This window comes from Mustela lutreola, chromosome 5 (genome assembly GCF_030435805.1).
Source record: "Mustela lutreola isolate mMusLut2 chromosome 5, mMusLut2.pri, whole genome shotgun sequence".
NCBI lineage: Eukaryota > Metazoa > Chordata > Mammalia > Carnivora > Mustelidae > Mustela > Mustela lutreola.
Window position 1 is genome coordinate 9,320,309 of NC_081294.1, and position 23,956 is coordinate 9,344,264.

The 23,956-nt window shown below is 39.3% G+C and overlaps 1 protein-coding gene across 4 annotated transcripts in view; it reads right to left on the minus strand.

The window, feature by feature from the left end:
* Positions 1-23,956, minus strand: part of CTNND2 (catenin delta 2) — a 907,536-nt gene that overhangs the window by 734,740 nt on the left and 148,840 nt on the right. For all 4 annotated transcript variants that reach the window (XM_059173665.1, XM_059173663.1, XM_059173667.1 and 1 more), the window contains exon 2: positions 11,833-11,969. In XM_059173665.1, coding sequence (XP_059029648.1) covers positions 11,833-11,969 — 137 coding nt within the window. The remainder of the gene's footprint in view (positions 1-11,832; positions 11,970-23,956) is intronic.

Consider the following 23,956-nt stretch of genomic DNA (forward strand, 5'->3'; position numbering starts at 1 on the left):
TTTAGAGACTGGGACATGAACTTGCACATTTCCTTTAATGACCGCGGTGAGTGATGGCAGCTTGAACACGATGGATGCGCTGCTACGGGCGTGTTTACCTGCGTCGCTGAAGCATGCTGGAGAGAACTTCCCACCACGCCACTGACTCTCGGAAACAGAACATCCAATGGAAACAGTGTTGTGGCAGTCAGCTCACGGTACCCCTTTCCTACCCCACTTCCTCTACAGACATGAACTAACAGTGAGGTGTGTAAGTTCCTAGAATTCTTTTTGTTTAGAGTCGCATTAATGATTCCTTCAGATGCCAAAATTAAATTGGAGATCAAATTGATAGGAACTTATCTGCCTCTCTTTTCCTAGTTAAATAGGAGCTTACACAGGCAGGGACATCAATGAACTTGACATCAGCAAACCTTGTTCATAAAGAAATGTTTCTCTTGTGAAAAATATTAGACAATATATTGAAGCCTATTATTAAATTATGGGAGAGTATAGTTTAGCGAAAAGAGCACTGGATTCAGAATAAAATAGGCTAATTTTCTCATTTAACTTCCGTGGTAATTTCTTATATGGCTTTAGGTAAATAAACTAAATTTTTTTTAAAGTTTGAGTTTCTTTGGTCATAAACAGAAGATACTGAATAAAAGTCATTATTTAATTATATTTCTGATGAAATAAGTTTTACTTAGTTTACAGAAAAAGAATAGTAACATTCTAAGGAAATTTAGTATCTAACCTTTTTAAAATCATTTTTGTTATTTTGAGATACTATTTAATAATGTTTCCTCTGTCCTATAGTATTTTGTATGTTTGTCTTCACTATCTCGGCCATATTTGGTATAGTTATTTTGAAAACTAAACATGTTTTCCCTATTTATTCCCTCTAGTACATTCTACTTGTCAATTTCCTACTCTGAGCAAACCCTGTGCACAGGCACCGACGATTATACCCCTGGAGCTCCTGCTTCATATGTCCTGCCCATGGCTCTTATCAGTAACTAATTATGACATATTTTCCCAGTGAGTTTGTAAGGGTCTTTAAACTCTTCCTCAAAACTTCGCCCCAGGCAACTCCTGTCAAAGCAGACCCAATGATTTATGTGCAAGGAAGTACGACATGTCATTTTTGTTTCATTCTGAGAAAATTGAATCAACTTAACAGATCAACAAGGATAGAAAAGTTCAATAAAATTATAATGCTAAATAACTCACAGTGTATCTACATATGTAGCCATTAAAAAAGGTTTTAATATAATAGTGATAAGAAAAAATACTCTTGATATAGTATTAAGTGCACAAAGAAGTATAAAATATTTATAAAGGAAAATAAAGATTTTGTACAAATAATTATATATTCATATAAAAATCTTAGAAGGAACGCTTTCCAAATATTTGCCACAACCTCTAGCTACCATATTACTTTTAAATAAAATTTTTATCTTCATTCCTTACTGAGTTCTTAGACATTTTCACAATGCGCATAAAATTACTTTGTAATGGAAAAATTTGTAGAAATTTTCAAACTATATTTAAAAGACTATTTTAATAACATATTTAATATTATATGTAATATTTAATATCATTTAAAGAAATATGATTTCATATATGACTTTTTTTTAGAATTCTATTTATTTATTTGACAGAGAGAGAGACTTCGAGAGAGGGAACACAAGCAGGAGGAATGGGGGAGAGAGAAGCAGGCTTCCTGCTGAGTAGGGAGCCCAATGCAGGGCTGGATCCCAGCACCCTGGGATCGTAAGCTGAGCAGAAGGCAGACACTTAATGACTAAGCCACCCCGGCATTCCCATATAAGAATATTTAGCAATGAACTCTAATGCTAAATATAAAAAAGGCACTAGAAATGCACTCTTGGGTCATGTTACAAAACCCCACATATGAAAATCTTATCTTCTAATTTAGCATATAAAAGCTAAGCCCATTTTTATTTTTCCCATCATAGCCTCCAGTTCCTAGAAAACCCAACTCCTAATAGCTTCAAAGAGAAGACAGCAGACAGCGTTCAAGTGAACTGATTCTTGGAATAGAATTTGGGGTGATTAAAAAGGTGAATAAGTATACATGTATCTTGAGAAGAGTTACAAAGTCAAATTTTAAGAAAAAATTAAGTTTTAGGAAAAAATTCAAAATAACTTAGAGGCAAGAACGGAATAAGTATAAAAAGCATGGCGGGTGAGGGGAGGAAGGGAGGGAGACAGTCCATCCACAATTAGAGAATTCTTCCCTCATCACTAGAACTCCTGGCACTAATTCCAAGATCTTTCACAAGTGGCTTAGGATCCTTATTGCTCCTTTATCTGTAGTTTCCAGTCATCACCTCTGTGGTGCAAAAGATCTGGAATCCACAAAGAAACACAGATGCTTCAGTCAAACCCACGAGATTCCATCACTCTGCAGCCTCCTGATCACTCCCTTTCCTTCCAACTTGGAGCTCCTCGGTTCTACACACACCACTTGGTTTCTGTCTTTGTTTTGCTGCCAGTCTAAAGACCCAGTTTGGTCAGTCATCTGCACCCTGTCTGTGTATGGGATCTCTACAAAGCTTTCTGATCCTTATTGACTCTGAGATCTGCCCTTCCTTGTTCCAAACCACACCTTCTACCAACACCCAGCTCTACAGACTCCTAGCTTACACCTTCCTATCTCAGTCCACCTCTCGAAAAAGGCCCCCACAGTTCCCACCATAGTTCATGTTCTAACAATGAAAGGAAGGGAAACACTACATGCTTTTCTTCCATGAAAAAAAAAAAAAAGAAAGATATTCAAGGATTTATTTTTAAGAAATAAATTCAAAAATCATCAAGCAATTCTTATTTCAATTTTAATATACAGAAAGAGTTCAACTTGTGGTACTACAATAAATATAATTCTTTTTTCTCTGACTAAATGAGTATAAAGTTCACTAGTCTTTGCAGATAATCCCTCCCTATCTTCTTGACCTTTCCTAAAGGTGATTTAATTTCTTCTTTTTCATGGCTGGTAATTTTGTCATTACTTTCATGAAATGCTTTTCCAAGACATAGTTTGGAAACTGATGAATCGTTATAGGTCATTTTCCACATGGCATTATCAGAAACTATTGTTGCACATTACAGTGGCAATAATAATGCTGAAAGATGTGGCAATGACATGTGACACTGGAAGAAGACTAATTAAAGGAGCATTTTATAATGTGCTCCTTCCCAATCAAATTCTTTCTATCAGAACTAATGAAACTTAAACATTATAAATTTAGAAGCTATAAAAAATAAAGGTACACTATCTTCACCATGAGCTGATGTAAATTATCAAGATTTCTTTAGATTTTATGTAAGATGAATTTTTTAAAATGCTTTCTTAATGCTTTCACATGATATAACATATGTAAAGTACTCTGTGCAGTAGTTTTGCCCATAGTGGGAGCTCAGAAATGCCTTTACTCCTATTTTCCTTTATTAAGTATAATAAGAGAAGTGATTAAAAGCAAGAAAATTTCTATTTTATTACCTAGAGGTCATTGATGGTTTAAAAAATGGTACCCAAAAATTCTTCTAAAATCAAGAACTTGACTGCAATCCTCATGCAATGTAGGGAAGAAGAGAAGTTACTGTAGCAATAGAGTGTCGAGGGTTATAAATACTATCGACTTAAGGAATGTTTTTATCAATCTATAGCACCTGGAGTTTTTAAGTAAATGGACTAGAGAATTTTCTTAAAATTTTATCTTTGATTTTAAAAAATATTTTATATGTAAGTGTGACATATTTTTAACTTCATTGCTAAATAGTTGAAGGCAAACTTCAAATCTATGTATCTATCACCCAGGGAAACATAGTCCTATGCACATAGTTGACATCTACCAAACAAATACAATGAAATCACATATTTGCATACAGTGTTATATGCCTAGAAATTTCTATTTAATGTATTCACTAATAAATGTACTTTGGGGACCCAAATTAATAAAATCATGAATGAAAGCGAAGAGATCACGACCAACACCAAGGAAATACAAACAATTTTAAGAACATATTATGAGCAATTATATGCCAACAAATTAGGCAACCTGGAAGAAATGGATGCATTCCTAGAAATGTATAAACTACCAAAACTGAAACAGGAAGAAATAGAAAAGGTGAACAGACCCATAACAAGCAAGGAAATTGAAGCAGTCCACAAAAATCTTGCAACAAACAAGAGCCCAGGGCTGAATGTCTTCCAGGGGAACTTTACCAAACATTTAAAGAAGAATTATTAACTAGTCTTTGGAAGCTGTTTCAAAAAAACAAAAATGGAAAGAAAATTTCCTTACTCATTCTATGAGGCCAGCATTACTTTGATCCCAAAACCAGACAAAGACTTCACTAAAAAGGAGAACTATAGACCGATATCCCGGATGAACATGACTGCAAAAGTTCTCACCAAGATATTAGCCAATAGGATCCAACAGTACTTTAAAAAGGCTTAGTCACCAGAGCTGTAATCATCAAGACAGTATGATACTGGCACAAAAACAGACACATAGATCAGTGGAAGAAAATAGAGAACCCAGAATTGACCCTCAACTCTCTGGTCAACTAATTTTCAACAAAGCAGGAAAGAACATCCAATGGAAAAAGGTCAGCCTCTTCAACAAGTGGTGCTGGGAAAATTGGATAGCCATATACAGAAGAATGAAAGTGGAACATTTCCTTAAATCATACACAAAAATAAACTCAAAATTGGTGAAAGACCTAAATGTGAGACACGAATCCATCAAAATCCTAGAGGAAAACACAGGCCGTGACCTCTTTGACCTTAGCCACAGCAACTTCTTGCTAGACACATCTCCAAAGGCAGGGGAAACAAAAGCAAAAATGAACTATCGGGACTTCATCAAGATAAAAAGCTTCTGGGGTGCCTGGGTGGCTCAGTGGGTTAAAGCCTCTGCCTTCGGCTCAGGTCATGATCTCAGGGTCCTGGGTTCAAGCCCCACATCGGGCTCTCTGCTCAGCAGGGAGCCTGCTTCCCTTCCTCTCCCTCTGTCTGTCTCTCTGCCTGCTTGTGATCTCTGTCTTTCAAATAAATAAATAAAATCTTTAAAAAAAAAAAAAAAAAAAGATAAAAAGCTTCTGCCCAGCAAAGGAAGTAGCCAACAAAACTAAAGGCAACCTATTTACCCCAAAAATACAGATGCAGTGAAAAGAAGGAACATGTGTACCCCAATGTTCATAGCAGCAATGGCCACAGTTGCCAAACTCTGGAAAGAGTCAAGATGCCCTTCAAATGGATAAAGAAGATATGGTCCATATATACATTGGAATATTATGCCTCCATCAGAAAGGATGAATACCCAACTTTTGTATCAACATGGATGGGACTAGAGGAGATTATGCTGAGTGAAATAAGTCAAGCAGAGAGAGAGTCAATTATCATATGGTTTCACTTACTTTTGAAGCATAAGGAATAACATGGAGGACATTAGGAGAAGGAAAGGAAAAGTGAATTGGGGGAAATCAGAGGGGGAGACACACCATGAGAGACTGTGGACTCTGAGAAACAAACTGAAGGTTTTGGAGGGGAGAGGAGTGGAAGGTTGGGAGAGCCTAGGGGGTACTGAGGAGGGCCTGTATTGCAGGGAGCAGTGGGTGTGGTGCATAAACAATGAATCTTGGAACACTGAAAAAATAAAATTAAAAAATAAATAAATAAATAAAAGGCAACCTATGGAATGGGAGAAGATATGTGCAAATGACATATCAGATAAAGGACTAATATCCAAGATCTAAAGAACTTAAGAAACTCAACACCCAAAACCAAATAATCCAGTCAAGAAACAGGCAGACAACATGAACAGATATTTCTCCAAAGAAGACATACAAATGGCCAACAGACACTAAAATAAATGCTCAAAATCACATGGCATCAGGGGAATACAAATCAAAACCACAGTAAGATACCACCTCACATCAGTCTGAATGGCTAAAATTAACAAGTCAGAAAATAGTAAAGGTTGGTGAGGATGAGAAGAAAGGGGAACCCTCCTACACTGTTGGTGGGAATGCAAGCTGGTGCAGCCACTCTGGCAAACAGTATGGAGATTCCTCAAAAAGTTGAAAATAGCGCTACCCTACAACTCAGCAATTGCATTACTAGGTATTTATCACAAAGATACAAATGTAATGATCTGAACGGACACGGGCAACCCAATGTTTATAACAGCAGTGTCCACAATAGATAAACTACGGAAAGAGCCATGCTGACCGCAGACAGATGAGTGGATAAAGAAGATGTGGTACAGATACACACAATGGAATACTATTCAGCCATCAGAAAGGATGAATACTTATCATTTACATTGACTTGGATGGAACTGAGTGAAATAAGTCAATCAGAGAAAGACAAATATCATATGGTTTTACTCACATGTGGAATATAAGAAACGGTGCAAAGGACCATAAGCAAAAGGAGGGAAAACTGAACGGGAAGTAATCAGAGAGAGAGACAAACTGTGCGAGACTCTTAACAATAGGAACAAACTGAGGCTTGCTGGAGCAGAGGTGGGTGGGGGGATGGGATAATTGGGTGACGGACTGTAGGACGGCATGTGATGTGATGAGCATTGGATGGCTGTATGCAACTGATGAGTTATTGATGTGTACATCTGAAACTAACGATGTCTTATACATTAGCTAATTGAATTTAAATAAAAATAAATAAATAAAGGAACTCTGCTGGTAGAATCATTACCCAAAAAATGCATTTATCTGGGCCACAATAATTTATAAATGTCACTAAACCATATGAGCTCTAAAGTTTTCTTAAAATGCCCCATAATTTTTCTAGCTTATGTAAGAAGATTGCTTAGATGCCAATTTTAGAAATACACAATGATCAAACCAAACAATGGTCAACTGAAGGGGAAGAAATATTATTATGAAATAAATATTTTTTAGGAAAGTCATTTTCTTAAGAGCAAAAGAGCACCACGTTGATTTAAGACAAAAATACAAAGACAAAGGGTACACAGTGTGAGAAATTGTAAATTCCTGTCTCGAAGTGCAGACCAACATTGTAACAGTGAAAACAATGAAAACACAGGAGTGAAGATCAGGATGCGCACTCCCACACCCCCCACAAGCCGACTTCAGTGTGCTTCTCACAGGCACGTGGCAACATCAGGGTCCCCTCCCCACCGAGGGCGACTGGAGGGCTTCACTGCTCATCACCACTGTTCTGGCCTCATCATCACTCACCACCTCCTTTCACAAAGTCAACAAGGTTTCTCTCTCTTTCCTCATTTTGATCTCATCTCCCGGAGGCATAACCTAGGTCTCAACATTAACAATAATTGCTTTTAAATTCTGGATTTTAAGCACAAATCTCCCAAGATATCACAACTGATACACACGCACTGCGAATGCGCTGTCCCTACCAAGTTTTCTTTGACCTACTTCCATGCCCTTTCAATTCCAAGACCCATCATTATAAACACTGTCTTGCATCCCTCACCTTCAATCTCTCCCCCTTCACCTCTACTCAGCCCAACTCACCTCAGACTCCCAATAGGTCCAACTCAAACAAGCTGACTGTGCCCATCTGATGAGAGGGGTAGAGTTTCCAACACCAAGTCGCCTGAGGACCTAAGACCATGTACTTTTTTGCCTCAATCCCATTCTCCTGGATGAACTGTCTTTGTCCCAAAAGCCACTCTCTCCACTGATACACTGGGTCCCATTTGCTCTCAACTACTTGACTTTTCCCCCTGAAATTATTCCTCCTTTCTAGAACATCATTAATTTCTCTTTCTATGGGTCACTGACATCATCATAGGGATATCTCCCATCCTTAAAATAGAATCCCTTCACCATTTTTACCCCTTTAAGCCACCCCATCTTATCGGCGGCTGTTTGTAATGAATAGTTTCAATCACCCCTCTTAGTTATTTATCCAAATCATGTGACCAGAGTCACCACATGCCTGACCTCCATCCTCCCCTCCTCTGCTGGTGAAGGACACTCACAGGAGAGGAAAAAGGAATTAGGTTCTTCTCTCTTAATGGTAACTTGGAAGTGAGACAGATATGTCTGAAATTCAGAAAATTACCTGAAGAATGTAACATAAATCAAGGTTCTATTTCTGTTGATATAAAAGTGTAAAATTCACCAGTTAAAAAGCAATCAAGATGGGAAATTAGAACAAAGAAAAAAAATCAACAAACACCTTTTCATTGAGCAAGCCATGGTTGCTGGTTTAAGGACTCTAGGACTCGGTTTACAAATATCTCAGTCACACCATACATGTCAGGCTGATGCGTTTCATGACTTAGGGCTTGTCATAAATTAAGTTCATTCTGTGGTTATAAACCAGAATTTATTTCTATGCAATGTTAACTGCCTGCCTAAAAACTTAAGTTCTTAGTCATAACAATTTATTTCAATAAACTATCAAACTGAGTTTTCTTTATACATGTACTTCCTTTATTACCCTCTATTGTACTTTGCATACATAAAGTGCTCAATACATTTAATGCATGAGTAAATAAATTATCCAACCTATTACTTGGCAGTTAGCTCAGAATATATGCCTCCTCTGATAGAAAATGACTTCTCTCCCACAGAGTTGGTACCCAAGAAGACAGGACCAGGGTAGGATATAAGAGTGATGCCTTAAAATTTCTTCCTTGAACTCCTCTATCTTAAGAAATGGACTTTTTCATCAAAAAAAGCTACTTCTAATTAGCACCTAAAAAGGAACAGGCAAGCAATATTCAGATGAGAAGATTTATAAATATATTATGTATATAATCATTAAAAATCATAAAAGATGTTAACTTTTAAAGTTGCTTTTCTTTCATCTCAGCTATTTTTTTTTTCAAATATATTTAACTTAGCTTTAGTTCCATACATAGCAGTCTAGACCTCAGGAAAAGAGATGATGGAACCCTTAAGAATAGTTTTGGACAAAATCTCTGGGGAAGGAAAATATTGCTTGTCTGCAGTAGGCTACTCCATTGACACCCAGGGACATACCTACTCATTGATTTTGCCTTCACCTGGGCAGATGCTGCCCACAAAACCTGATGCCTGGACCTCTAATGCAGGTGCCTCAAGCTGCTCTACTCAGTTTCCGGAACAGGCTTTCATGCCTGCTCATGTTAGTTACCGACCACAAGGAATCTCACCTTTCCAACCAAAAATTGGACAATGGACCTATTCCGATTAAAAGAAAAAAACTCTTCACAGTAAGTTTTTATTAAATTCTCATCAACGATTTGGGGAGGCCATTTTATTCACAGTAATGTATTTTTGCTGTAAGCAGCTTATCCACTCTTTCAACTACAGATAAAGCTATCTCAGCTCACGTGGTATTTCCCATTATCCAAATCCAACTGGTAGGTATTCCAGTCTCCCAGTTCTTTCTCCCATTTTGGATTGTCTTCCCTGTCCTCTATACCCTCTGCCCACTCCTACTTCCATCTAATTCTATGCATGTACAGTAACCAATGTTAACAGTTTGATTTATTTTCTCCTACACTTGTCTAGATGTTTATAAAACATGGTAAACAACACAAAATATTTATTATTGTCTTTTAAAAACAGGATAATATAAATTTTTCAAAGGTGTAATACATAGCTCTAACTCATTTTTATTAATAACTACACACGAAGGATATAGCTTTATGTGAAAGATATATTTTTTTTCAATTCTTCATCAATCAATATTGTTCTCCTTTTTTTCTATCCAAGATAATTTTGAAGTAAACATCCATATACATAAAATCTGATGGTCGAAATAACCCATTTCTATACTACATATGTCTAAGCATGACTAATCAAAGGTTACTGAACACTGTATATGCCAGTTCATAGCAATATACCATTTTAAACAAAGATTACAGCACTGCACATTCTCATATGGAAAGACAAAGAATGTGCATTTCCTCAAACTTTAGTTAGATTATAATATATACTATTTTTTTAAGGCTTGTCTATTTGGTAGAACAAAGAAAATCATATTTTCATCTTGAATTTTATATCTCTGACTAGTAGAGTAGAAAACATTTCCATATAGTCATTGGTTTTTTGCATTTTTCTTCAGCAAAATGTTCACATTTTTTGCCTAGTTTTCTATTCTGTTACTATGCTTTTTTCATTTTTTCCCCATCAACATTAGGAAGCATTAATATATTAATTATATCAATACTTTGTCATATTTGGCACATATTTTCTCTTGGCCTATTTTTTTCTATCATTTTATGTTGAATATGTCCTTGTGATTCTGAACCCTCAGTTATGTCCTACAGAGAGAGCATTCTTTCCACTTTGGGCCAACTGGACACTACAGTGTTGAGAATCGTAAGATAAAAATCTATTAAAATTTCCTTGTAACTCTCATAGATTTATGCTCCCACACGATCTTTAAAATAGTTTGATCCAGTTTGCCAAAGAAACAATCAGCCACAAGATCTTATTACAACAGCCTAAAGTTTTTATCTAAATTTGGGAGAGTAACATTATCACGATAACCACGCTTTTCTACACAGGATCATAGTACGCTTTGTCATTTATTCTTAATTACTTTATGTCTTTTGAAAAAAATGTTACAGCTGTCATCAGATAGGTCTTGTCATTTTCTTATTAAATTTATTCCTCCTGTCTTACATTTTGTCCGTACTCTAAAGTTAGTGGCCCAGCAAGACTTCTAGATATATGAGAAAGAAACCATGCCGTAAACCAACTTGAACACAGGGTATCTGGAGTGCAGGAACTGGCGCGGATCTTTGCTCCTTCCTTCTATCTCCCCTCAAACATAATCAGCCAACATGCATGAGTGGGTTTCTGGAAGCAAACTAATCCAGCAATACAGCCTGTTCCCTACTTACTGACCATTTTCACAAACCAGATTATCCAATGGCTCTATTCCCCTTTCCTTTGTGTCCCTCCTTAGCAGCACACTTCCCTCCCTGGTGACAAACATTTGACTGACAGCATCATTGATCCCCTTGTCAGTGGATCCTCCCTCAGCTTCTCTGTTGATAGCCTGACCGGTACTGTTGCTTATTCACACCCTCGAGTCATATAACCCCACACACAGGATGATTTCTTAATTTTTTTTAAATTAGGATTTATATTCCGGCACATGCTAAAAGAAGTGAGAAATAAAAACCTTGATTTTCCAGCTTTCTTTGATTATTTACCATAACCTTTTAGTTACAAGAAACACGACTTTTAAGAAAATTGGTTTTTAAATCCAAGACTTCAGATTTTACTTACTTAGCCATTTATAAGGCCAAAGTAATGTTGGAGGAAGAACTACCCAGACTGCAATTCATTTTATAGGGAAAATTCTAAAATGCATTCTTCCAGAACTATCTCAGAAACACTAGAAAGACCAATTTTCCTTGACCCAACATAGTATTCATCTGTTCTCACTATACTAATTTTTTATACTTCTGGATTTATTTTGGTTGTTGATTAGACTTTCTTTTTTCTTTTTTTTTTTTTTTTTAGACTTTATATTTCCTAAAGACCAATTATTTGGCCTCATACCTAGAACTGTACTAAATGTCAGGTCCATCACCAAATCTACCAAAACTTCACCAGTAGGGATTTCTGACTATTAAGTGTTCTTTCCCTGGTATGGAATATTTTTCAAGGAAAACTGCCTAAATCATGAATAAAAACATAGTCAAAAGCAATTATAGTCCCATTTTAGTATTTTTATAAGAAATACCAACATTCTGCGAGAAAATAATGATTTCCTTCCATCATCACTGACTCATCCTTGTTCATCTGCAAGAACAACTTCTCGTACATTCCCATAAGTAGGTCACAAAAGTGGAATGTGTCTACCTGTTCTTTGACCGAGGCGAGGATGGCAGAGGTGGTTTCTGTTTCGGAGCCATCCCCATTAGAGGTGGTCAGGCCAGGGCTCAGGGAGCTGGTCTTCTCGGAGGTTGACGAAGGCTGGTCTGGGACAGGCATAGCTCCTGCAATGCAAAAGAACATGCTTAATGCAACAGGATGTGGCCACTGCACCCAGACGTAACTATCAGGCAACTTTCAGCAGTACTCTAGAAAAAATGAAAATCATGAACTACATAGAAAGCAAGTGACGTCCTTACAGAACAGGAAACAATACAAGTAAATAGAATGGCTTCTCCCCTATCAACTCAAACAAATTGCAGGATCTACGCACAACTCTGTGTTTTATACTTGAGATAAGTGGGAGAAGAGATAATAAGAAGTAAAAGGCACATAAGATAATGAGAAAGAGTAAAGAAATGAAGAAGTACCGAGTCTAAAAAAAAAGAAAAAAGGCCAGTTGAACTACCATTTTACTGCAGCCCAATTCATAAATGAACAGACAGATACAGCTTAAAAACAGCATCCCAAAAGTTATTTTATTTCTTATTATCTTTCTCAAACAAGTAAGACCAGTAAGACCAAAGTACTTGATACAAATATTACCTAGTGATGCTTATCAGCAGAGGAAATAATAATTAACGGAGGACAATTTTTACCAGGGCTCTACAAAATCACTCTTCAAAAAAAGTCTGGGAGGACAAAAAAAGTTGTTTTCTTGCCTAAAGCTATCATATTACACGTCCCTCCAGGAACCGGACTTATGTGAATGTTAAAAACTATTTCCTACTATACTGTAACTGGGCAGTCTGGGTTTTACAGTAAGCAACATAACTTCCATAGGAACCCCAGTGCTGTGATACACTTGTTAATAGTTAATAATTTAGGGCAATGCTAATTGAAAAGGGTTCTATTCTAGAATTGTCCTTAAAATATATGAAAAGACTGGTCATCTAATTTTCTCATTGGACATTCCAACTTAGTTTTGATTTGGTTTTGTCTTTTAGATAGTTGTTTTAATAATATTACCAATGAGGATTAGAATAGCATTGGGGAGGGTATGTGCTTTGGTGAGTGCTGTGAAGTGTGTAAACCTGGTGATTCACAGACCTGTACCCCTGGGGATAAAAATATATGTTTATAAAAAATAAAAAATTTAAAAAAAAAAGAATAGGATTGGAAAGATAAATCTGTTACAAACAGAATTTATAGGAGGGTTGGGGAAAATGGTATTAGTAAGCAGGATTGAGCAAAGAGTAAAGATCAAATTAAACATAGTATAGCAAAATGCAACCTTGGCTAAAAAACAGAAGGTATTTTAGGATATGGATACCAACAGGATCAAAGAAAGTGATTTAAATAATTATGGTGCTGGGGTTGGGAAGACAGGAAGAAAGTACAGTTCTGTATTCAACTTGCTTTCATATGCAGTATTTGATCAAGGTCGTAATTACAAGGATTTAGATAAACAGATTAACAAATGGTGTGCCAGGTAACACAGCCTTAAAGCCAAGCCCTTCTAATTGGGAAAGGTTTTAGAGATGGGGGTTAGGAGGACAAGGGCAGAAAGCAAGAAGAACAGAAAGACAGTCTTGGGAGCAGCGCCTCCCCCCTTCCCAACCCTGCGTCTCCACTTGTATCTATGTCAGCGGCTTCCAAAGAAGACTCTCTCTACTCAAGGACAGCCTGAAGCCATGAAAGGAGTCTTGCAGGTTTTCAGTCATTACTTTCACTTTCATGTTTCTAAATTTTATTGGGCCCATGTGAATTCAAATTCTGGATGAGTATTCTGGACAACCTGTTTTCTGACAAAGAAACTATCTACAGTCCCAAAGTTATTTATGTAATTGGGCCTAGATCTCAGGTTTTCTCCCTTTTTATTTCTATTTTAGAGTCCTTTGATGTGTCGGCCTATTTCCCATAATCTGGGCTGCTGCCTCATAAATGCTTAGTCTATATGCCAATTTTTATAAAATGTTATTTTTTAAAAGAATGAGCATAACCTGTCATAATAAAATACGGGATTTAATACGCAATGAATCAAGGCATATCCTTGGGCACTGGACAACTCTGACCCACACACTCTAAGAAAAGAGAAAGTCTGTTTATCTACCCCCCTTTCTCCTTCTGCAGTAACAGAACAAAAGTGAATGCTTCAGGGCTTAGCCCACCAAACGGAGCTGCCACTACACCCAAGGCAACCTCTGTGAGTGAACGGAAATGACTTGGAATAATTCCCAGGCCTCGTAATTTCTCACGTCCAGACTTAACTCAACCATTGGCCATCCCTGTGTATGAATGGGTCAGACGGCCCAACTCCACTGCCATTGTCTGAGCTCACAGCACAAGGAGAGAAGGAGAACCACGTGAAGGCCACCAGAAGCAAGCCGTGGGCTGCCCAATGGTAAGTGTGGAAAGCTGGAAGCTTTCCGACTTTGCAAGAAACGGTGAAGTACTTTAATTTTCATTAGAACGAATCCATTAAAATTTATAGTTAATCCATGTTAAATCCAGGAAATCTGGAAAATGTAGGGAGACGAAAGAAAAAAGAAGAAGAAGAAGAAGAGCAATCCTCAGTAATTCTGGCAGATATTTACTTAGGTATTTGGTATAGGTTTCTCTGATGGGATTTTTTTTTTTTTCTGATTTAACTCATTCTATATAGTAAGATTTACATGATGGAGTACTACTGAGGTAGTACTTTTTTTTTTAATTTTTGTTCAGCAACATATCATGAATTTTTTTTTTTTTTTTTTTGAGAGAGAGAGAGTGTGTGTGTGCATAGGAGCGGACGGGGGTACAGAGGAAGAGAGAGATGCGGACTCCCCGCTGAGCAGGGAGCCCACCAACCAACCGGGGCTTGATCCCAGGACCCCAGGATCGTGACCTGAGCTGATGGCAGACGCTTCACTGACTGAGCCACCCAGGCGCCCCAGCTTGAATTATTTCTTATGTCAACAAAAATTATTCCATAGTTTAAAAACATAACGAAGTGCTCACTTAGGCAGTGCATATACTAAAAATGTAATGAGTACCTAGTATTCACAATGCGTCATAATTGACATTATCTTTTATCATTTTTATCCCATTTTTATGGGGACGTTTTCAATAAATTCCTGGAGGTGGTGTTGGTGGAATGAGGAAGTGGTGCGTGGACTCTGAGAGCCCAAAGAAATTGTCCTGCCGCCAAGCTGGTTCACCACACGGGCCCATCAGCACTGCCCTGAGAAGTTCCCTCCTCACCCTGTTAACAACACTGGCCCTCAGCATCCTCTCCTGCTTCCCCAGTTCCATATAGAAGAATTCATCCCTTTGCTTTTGGATCTCTTTGGCAAGGAGCAGAGCAGACGTTTTCCCGCAGATTCTCACATCTCTTTATACAGCTACGGGGTAAGAAGTCTTTCTCCCGCCAGTGGATTCTAATCTGCTAATTCCTGAGCTGGAATTTGGACTTGGTAATACCGACACGCTCAGAAGCAGGAGCAGCTGTACGGACTCTTCCCTCTAACCCCGGATCCTGCCCCTGCCCCAAATCTGCACACTCAAACCCAAACGCTCAATATCACTGCATTTGGACATGGGGCCTTTCGGGAGGTAATTAAGGTTAAGTGCCTAGATCAGGGTGGGATTTAGAAGGCTGTTGCCCTTACAAAAAGAGGAAAAGACTCTCCATCCCTCCTCCGAGGACACAGAGAGAAGCTGGCCACCACAAAGAGTGTTCTCAGCAAAAGCACACCAATCTGGCACTTTGATCTTGGACTTCTGGGCCTCCAGAACTGTGAGAAAAGACATTCCTGCTGTTTAAGCCCCTCTGGGTGTGGCTTCCTACTATGGCAGCTGGGAAGTCTACTGTAAGCAGGGCTGGGCTGGTCTCAGCTTCCCCGTGAGGCAAATACAGGGGGGCCTGGGAACCGAGGGTAGCAAGATGCAGCCTGGGGGCCAGCGTTCTGTCCCGTCCAGGGCCCTGCTGACTCCTGCATCTGAGATGAAACTCAGCTTCGGAGAAAGGCATGAGCTGCTGCAAGTCAGCAACCAGGAAAAATGAAGGCTTATACGCAGGTTGTGCCCCACCGATGTGAAGTAAGCCTGCAGGACAAATGTTCTCTTAAGAACCTCCCCTAGTGCTTTCAGAGACGATGCGGTAAGACATTAGAGAAGTTGGCTGGTATGACGCCAATAGCAAAGGCAGGGAGCCCCCCAAACACAGAGTGTCCTTCTCAATTTGAACTCTTATGTCGGTATGTGATAAGATTTCATGAGGTCCAAATAAATATTCTAAACCTTTATTTCCCAACCTGAGTGAATCACTGTAAACTTACATTGGATTTGGTAACATGTTAAAATCTTAAGTGCGCTTTAAAAGGCCAAACTCTTTTTCTTGCTCCTAATTCAAGGGCTGCATTCAATGCTATATTTTATGAACTTCCATCGCACAAAAAAGAAAGTGCAATTCTTATTTTATATTTTATAATTCAAATTTGTTCCTTCTTTGGCCACTTCTGCCCAGCAATGGATGGCTTTGCTGGAGATCATCAAGAACACATGACAATCAGTTAACGCCAGAGCTGGACCCGGGCCATTGGAGGCTCCCTACTCCCCACTCTGTCCTTGGGATGTGTGTGGGTTTGCCTTCCCCACTTTCAGAAGCTGCTCTAAAAATATAGCCTTGAGGTAGAAATATGGGGTTGAGGTTATCCATACTGGGTATATGACTGAACCCGGTTAAGGCCTGTGTAAACTTTTTTTTTTTTTTTTTTTAAGATTTTATTTATTTATTTATTTGACAGATAGAGATCACAAGTAGGCAGACAGGCAGGCAGAGAGAGAGGAGGAAGCAGGCTCCCTGCTGAGCAGAGATCCCGATGCGGGGCTCAATCCCAGAACCCTGCGATCATGACCTGAGCCGAAGGCAGAGGCTTAACTCGCTGAGCCATCCAGGAGCCCCCCGTGTAAACTTTAAAGATTCCGCCCAGTGGCTGCGGAACCACCCAAGCTGAACCTTGTCAATAAGTTCACTTACTTATTCAACCTGCCGCCTACCAATCTAGAGTGGTCTCTGCTTCTTTCTTCAGTCTCTCCCTGCCCTCTGAGTATAGAGGTCAGTTTGCAAACCAAGAGACTTTGATATCAGGTGGCCAAAGTCCATTAACTGATGGACTCTGGTGTCACACAATCACCCAATTCAATGAGCTACCTAGCATTCTCCTGTCACCATTACTTTGATTTCCTCCTCCTCTCTAATTCAGTGATAAGCTCCTTCGGCCCTGAGGAGGTCTTTCCCCTCTTGAAGTCTTTCTTCCTCCCAATCCATAACCCATAATAACCTCCTATCCTTTCAACTGTCTTCTCATTGTGTTACACCCAGACCCTCATGCTCTGCTGTCACAGAGACCTGCTTCTTTCTTCTCCCAGGTTAGCAGGTCCCACCTACTTCAAAGCCCAGGATCTCCAAATCCCTTGCATACTACAGGACTCAATAAATATTTGATTAGCTAGACTTGCATTGTCTAATATGGTAGCCTCTAGCAACACATGGCTATTTATATCTCAATAACATTAAAAAGCCAGTTTATTAGTTGCACTATTCACATTTCAAGTGCTCAATGGCCACATGTGGCCAGGGGCTACTGTACTGGATAATTACAAATGTAGAAATGTACAATTTGTACACTGTACTTCTACATGTATTTCTACATCCAATGTAGAAATGTACAAATGTGCAAATGTAGAAAATCTTCATCATTGCAGAAAGGTCTATCGATCTATAACCAATAGTCTATCCCCGGATGTAATCTTTCATCTGCGGCTTTATTCTTTGGCAGTAGGTCATGAAAAGGGGTCAGATCATAAATAGATTTTGAAGGACGAACTGTCAGGATTACTAATAGGTATGCATGTGGTAGTAAGGCCAAGAGAGAAGAGTCCAGACGATTTCAGGGTTCAGTCTAAGTGACTGGCCATTAGCCAAAATGTTGACACTGAGTAAAACCTATTTCGGGTGATGGATGATGACCTCACATGCAAACTTACAGCCCAAACCACATCTCTCTGTGATTCTTCTTTGCCGTTAAATTCTTGGCCGGTGAGACCAGCTCAAGTCAGAAGCTACACTCTGATATGAATTAGGCAACGTGAAGATTGATGACTTCTAAACACTGCGTATCACATCTTTTTTCCCCCTTTTCCTTTTCTTTAGGCACGTCCATTTTTATCTTTTTCTTTAGAGTTGCTAGAAACTCCTAGAACTCTCTTCATCTTCCTTCAGCTTTCGCCAATGGCTCCCGTGAAGACTCTCAGACATGAACTTCCTTGACTCTCACACCAAACTAACAAACCCCACGTGTGTGTGGCCACATCTAGAGTTATTTCCTTCCCTCGTGGATCCGCCCTCTTCAAGACAGTGCCCCTCCCTGTTCGTGAGCCCATGATCTAAAACACAAACATATTAGTGCAATAGACTGACTTTAGGCTTTACCTCATCATTGGGCATCCCTTTCATAATTTTCCATTATGGTTGCATGCAAGTGAGTAAAGAAACTGGCCATTAGAATACCCCAGACATAACTGTCATATATATACATGTACATATTTGCACACATATATGTACATATCATATGCATATGTATATGTAGACATATATAACACACACACATACATTTATGTGTCCAATTCAATGTTTTAACATTGAATATAATTGAACATATGGAATTTTTATAACCTTCCACTCACTCTACAGGTGATATGAGTAAGCTTATGATCCCGTGAAACTGCAGAAACAACATAAGCATATTATTAATACTACGTTGCAGGGAGTGTGCAGATTTGTATAAATTAGTGACATGAAACAGCAAACACCTCATTTGTGTAATCACTCTGGTCTCCAAAACTGCAATTCTGTATTTGCAGCTAGGATGTCGTGAATATCAAAACCCAACAACAGGCAGAGGAACAGACACAGCATCGTTGTCTCCCAGATGCTCTCTTCACACATCAAAGTATATCCATCTTTATTTCTTCCTTTTACAGAGAAATTTAAAATTAAAGCTTGTCCTAATGATATGCAGACTATAATAATTGATAGCTGTCAAAATTCAGTATAATTAGAGCAAAAGCTCAGTTTGTCTTGGTCTGTGTTCGATGCCCCACATCTAGCTCAGTCTCTACTATACAGCAGCCGTTAATAAATATTTGTTGAGATAATATATGAACTGTTAGTGTAAAATCAATAATGGTCGCTTAGCAGAGCATGTAACATTAAGTAAAATGGGCTTGGCATTAGGAGCATTTCTCTGAATGGTATTTGTTATGACACCTTTTAATTTCAATTCAGGAAAGCCACTCTTTTGAAACCTGATGGGGACTGCTGTATGGCTTGTTCTCAGCCGAATGCCCAAGAAGGTACATACCTTTGGGCTGCTGGCTCCTTGTGTTGGGGCATCAGTCAGACAAGGATCTGAGATTGCTGGGACTCAATGCTGGCAACTCACAACTTACAATCAGATCTTGGCAATATTTATGGAAAGCACCATGCAAGGAAGTTTTGAGTCATATTTAGAATATGCAACTCCAAGGCAAAGCCAGGAAGCAGACATGTGCCCAGTCCTATCTGACAGTTCGGCGGTGAGGGAAGAGATGTTACTCACAGGATCAGAGACACGAGGTCACGTGCAGCTGTGCGGGAAGATATGATGACTGGGAGGAGAGACGTGGGATCTGAGAGTCAGAGTCTCACGTCAAACACAAGGGGATGATGGCTCTACGTGTGCTCAGAGACGCGGGAACGGTAGAAAGTCCAACACAACCAGTGCGTCAGGAGATCCACTTCGTGCTGTTGCATGAGCTGTCAATCGTTGCGGGGGGAATGGGACCAACCTAAACATCACCACAGACTTAAGGCCCACCTGAATGCTATTCTCAGTGACATACATTGTGTCTGGACATAAAGAGGAAGGCTCTGTAGAGACTGCAGAGCGAGAAGGAAGAGGAGAGGTCATGTTCGGCGCAGACGCATCAACAGCCGAGTTCTAACAAAATAAGGTCGGTGAGGACAGGAGAGGGTCCTCTGGTGTCTCACGGTCCTGTCCCCTAAAGCATGATCTCGGGCATTTTCATCGACGCCATTATGACAATATATATGACATTAAGTCAACAGCTCATCGATCTTAAGATGTATGAAAAGCTGAGGCTTTTGGAAAAGGAGCCAGCAGGGGATGGTGAGTAGCTGCCCCTCCTGCCCCGGCCGTGCTTAGAACCTGAAGGTGGAACCGGGGTGCATACTGTGTCCCCCTCGAGCTGAGGTCAGATCCCAACGGGTAAGATACTAATAGTGGGATCTCACCTGACAGCGATCAGGTACCCAAATCCTAGTGACGGGAACAGCTGAGAGAAGACAGTGGCTCGACTGGTCGACTTTGGAAAGGCAGAGGATTACTGGCAGAGAGAAAAGAATCCGAATTAATCTATAAAGTGAGGTGAGAAGGGCAGGAAAGGCAGCCCTGCGGCTGGCGTTCAGGGAACGTCGGCGCGAGCCTGGAAACACGGAGCGGGAGGGCGATGCGGGCAGTGGCTCTGCGGCTGGGACTTCATAATGCTTTCATTTGCCAGTGACAGAAAATCCATCCCAAATGGCTTCAAGGAAAAGGGGAGCAACAGTCACATTAAGAAGCATCCCAATTTCGAAAACATTAAAAGATTTTTAAGATCCCGGAAGACGTATGATCATTACAGTTCATCATGATAAAGGCACAGCCTGAGGAAGGTTCACGTTACAAAGGTAACAGGGAGGAGGAAGGGCTTGATGTTGTTCAATTGCTTAAAGAGACTGCAGAGAAGAAATGCAGGTGTGGGACGATGAGAATAGAAATATTCAAATTAATGACTGTGGGTAACGTACAATGCTAAAGTAGGAACAGATCTGGATGAAATTAATGATGATGACAAAAAACAATATAAAGTTTGGGGGCTCGTCATCCCTGAGAATCAGGGGCCCACTTCCAAAATCAATGACCATCCTAGCTCCTCAGACACAACAAGGCTGTTTTCACCAGCCAGTCGCAAGGGTTTGCTAAGCTGGAGGGACATTTCTCCTTATGCCAGAGCAGGGAAGTCCGAGATTCTGCTATTACAGATCCATCACAGTTTAACAGGAAGCTGAAGGGAAACGGAAGCGGGCACAATACCTTAAATGTTGGCTCCCCCTGAATAAGAGGAAAAGTTCTAAGACATTCAATAATAAAGAGGCTCAGCGGTCGACTGACTATTATTCTGGCTGAAACTTCAAAGAAGCGTGCTTAGCACAGCTCCCAGGACAGCGCTGGTCACACACAGTGACTGCCCAGAACACACTGTCATTGCCAAACACCCCAGCCCTGGAGTCCCCCCCACCCAATCCCCACAGCTTCGGCAGCCTCGCCACCATCTCCAACCCTGTGTCTTGCGCAAGAAGCTCAACGACCGTGTCCAAGCTTGCAGGTGAGAAAGTGCACCCCTTAGACATTCTCCCTAACAGACAATACTGGAAACGAAAATGCAGGTTTCCATTTTATGTTCTACCACTCAATCACAATGACATGACAAAAATCTGGCACCCCAAAAAAATCATGCTCAAAAGCCAGTCCACAACGATTATACTATCGTGAACGACCAACGCTGACTGTCACCATCTATGAAACAGGAAGTCCCCAAATGCGGGCCGCACGCTGGCGTCTAACATGGTCTCAATTCCTCGTACTTGGAAGTGTCCATTCAAATTATGGCAATTTGCCCAACATATTGATTCCAGATACATATCTGCCACTTGACAGTTTCTCAAGATGTCAGACCTCAACCACACGTTGTTTTGTTTAGCTTTTCCCAGAAGTACTATCAGTGGGCAGTCAGGGACAAAATCTTGCACTGTAATGATCTGCATTCCTTAGAAAACATGTTTAATCCAATGAAGCAGGGAAACTGCCCATCAGTGTTTTAAATTTAATTCTAGAACAGAGCTTCAACGACTCCTACGCAACTTCACTTGCTGTCACAGACTAAGAAATCTAAATAAATGTCTCTACTAGCCTTATAGGGAAAAAAAAATACAGAAAACAAAAACTGAATAGAGTCATAATAATTTTTGATAGTTACCAGGATATGTTGACATTTTTATGCACACATAAGAAATTTGGAAGTTTTAAGTGATGTAGTTAGCTTACTACAACCTACTCCTCAGGGAAAAGGTAAAGCTTTGATTAGAGAGTAAATCTAAATCATGTGTGTAAAGAGGTTTCATCGCACTGGTGAAGGTTACATAGCAAAGAACCTCTCTTACATTTCGGAATATATATTTATTAAATACACCTTGGGAATTCAAATATGTCAGTATGTGATCGATAAATAATTTTAAATAGATGATTAGATATTATGAAAAAATGACTATCAATCCCTAGCTCTGTTTTTTGTGGCCAATTTGTTTCCTGTCTCACTGGTTTCTATGAGTGAAGCATTTTTTGATGCCACATATAGGTGATAGTGTATCATATCTGTCTTTCTCTATCTGACCTATTTCACTTAAATAATGTCTTTAAGCTTTATTCATGTTGTCAGAAATGACAGGATTCCCTTCTATCCCATGGCTGAATGTATTTTACACACACATGCACACACACACACCACATTTTCTCCACCCACTCCTCCAAGTGTCCACTGATGGACACTGAAGTTGTTTGCATATCTTGGCTCCTGGAAGTTATGTTGCAATGAATGTGGGAGTGATCTCTCCTCAAGATTCTAATTTCATTTTCTTTCAAAATACACTCATAAGTTAAACTGCTGGGTCATACGGTAGTTCTATTTTTAATCTTTGGAAAAACTTCCATAATGTTTTCCATAGTGGCTACATGAATTTATATTCCCAGCAACAGCACATAAAGGTTCCCTTTTCTCCACATCTTTGCCAGCATTTGTTATCCCTTATCTTTTCGATGATGGTCCTTCTAACAACGCGAGGGTTTGGTTTGCATTTCTCTGATGACTAACGATGGTGGCACCTTTTCATGTACCTGATGGCCATTTGTATGTCTTCTTTGGAAAAATGTGTAGCTAGTTCTTCTGTCCATCAAATGACATTTTAAACTATAGAATTCATCAGACAAGGGGCATCTCTGTGGCTTAGTCGGTTATGTGTCTGCCTTCAGCTCAGGTCATGGTCCCAGGGTCCTGGGACTGACCCCCACATTGGGTTTTCTGCTCAGTGGGAAGCCTGCTTCTCCCTCTCCCTTTGCCTCTCCCCTGTGCTCATGGTGTTTCTTGCTTGTTCTCTATCTCAAATAAATAAATAAAATCTAAAGAAAAAAAAAAAAACACACAAGAATCCATCAGACAAGAAGCTGATTCCAACGGCAAAGAAACACGAGTCCTCTTTTACTCTATGACTTGCCAAGTGAATGTTATGCTTCCCTTATAGCACGTTATTCATTTTACTGCAATTGTAAATAAAAATCTTCCGGTCCATCGAAGAGAAAAAGGAATTACTACTAACTTCATTTTACAAGTGGACAACAATGATTCTTGGAAAAAATAAAAATAGCAAATCCAGTTTGTGAAGGCAGAAGTCAACAGTGGTCAAGGATTTTCACCTGAATGTCTGACATTTTGTCATGTATTATTATTTTTTTTGTTAACATATAATTATCATTTGTTTCGGGGGTACAGGTCATATATTATTTTGATTAAACCTCGGGATTCTCAGTGTTTGAATGTAACAGTTCTTTTACATTGCAAATCTGACTATAAAACAACACCCATGAGTTTCAGGAAAGGTTTTTTTTTGGGTAATTTGGCTGCATCACTAAGATACTAATTACTTTTGAGATCTTAAAAAGAGGGAGCCTTGTTTCTAAGGCATCCTGATGCCAACATCTTTTTTCTGTGTTGTGAAGTCCATCACCCCTTAGAACAAGCTTATTCTGATCTCTGAAGGCAATTTTCAATAAAGTTGTCTGAAAAGAAACTTCTCTATGTTTCCAATTATTCTACATAATCATATCATATTTTAAATCTCAGATATGAGTAAATAGGTCTGTTTGTAATGATATCATATTCTCGATCTAAAAATAATAATATTTATCATTTTCAA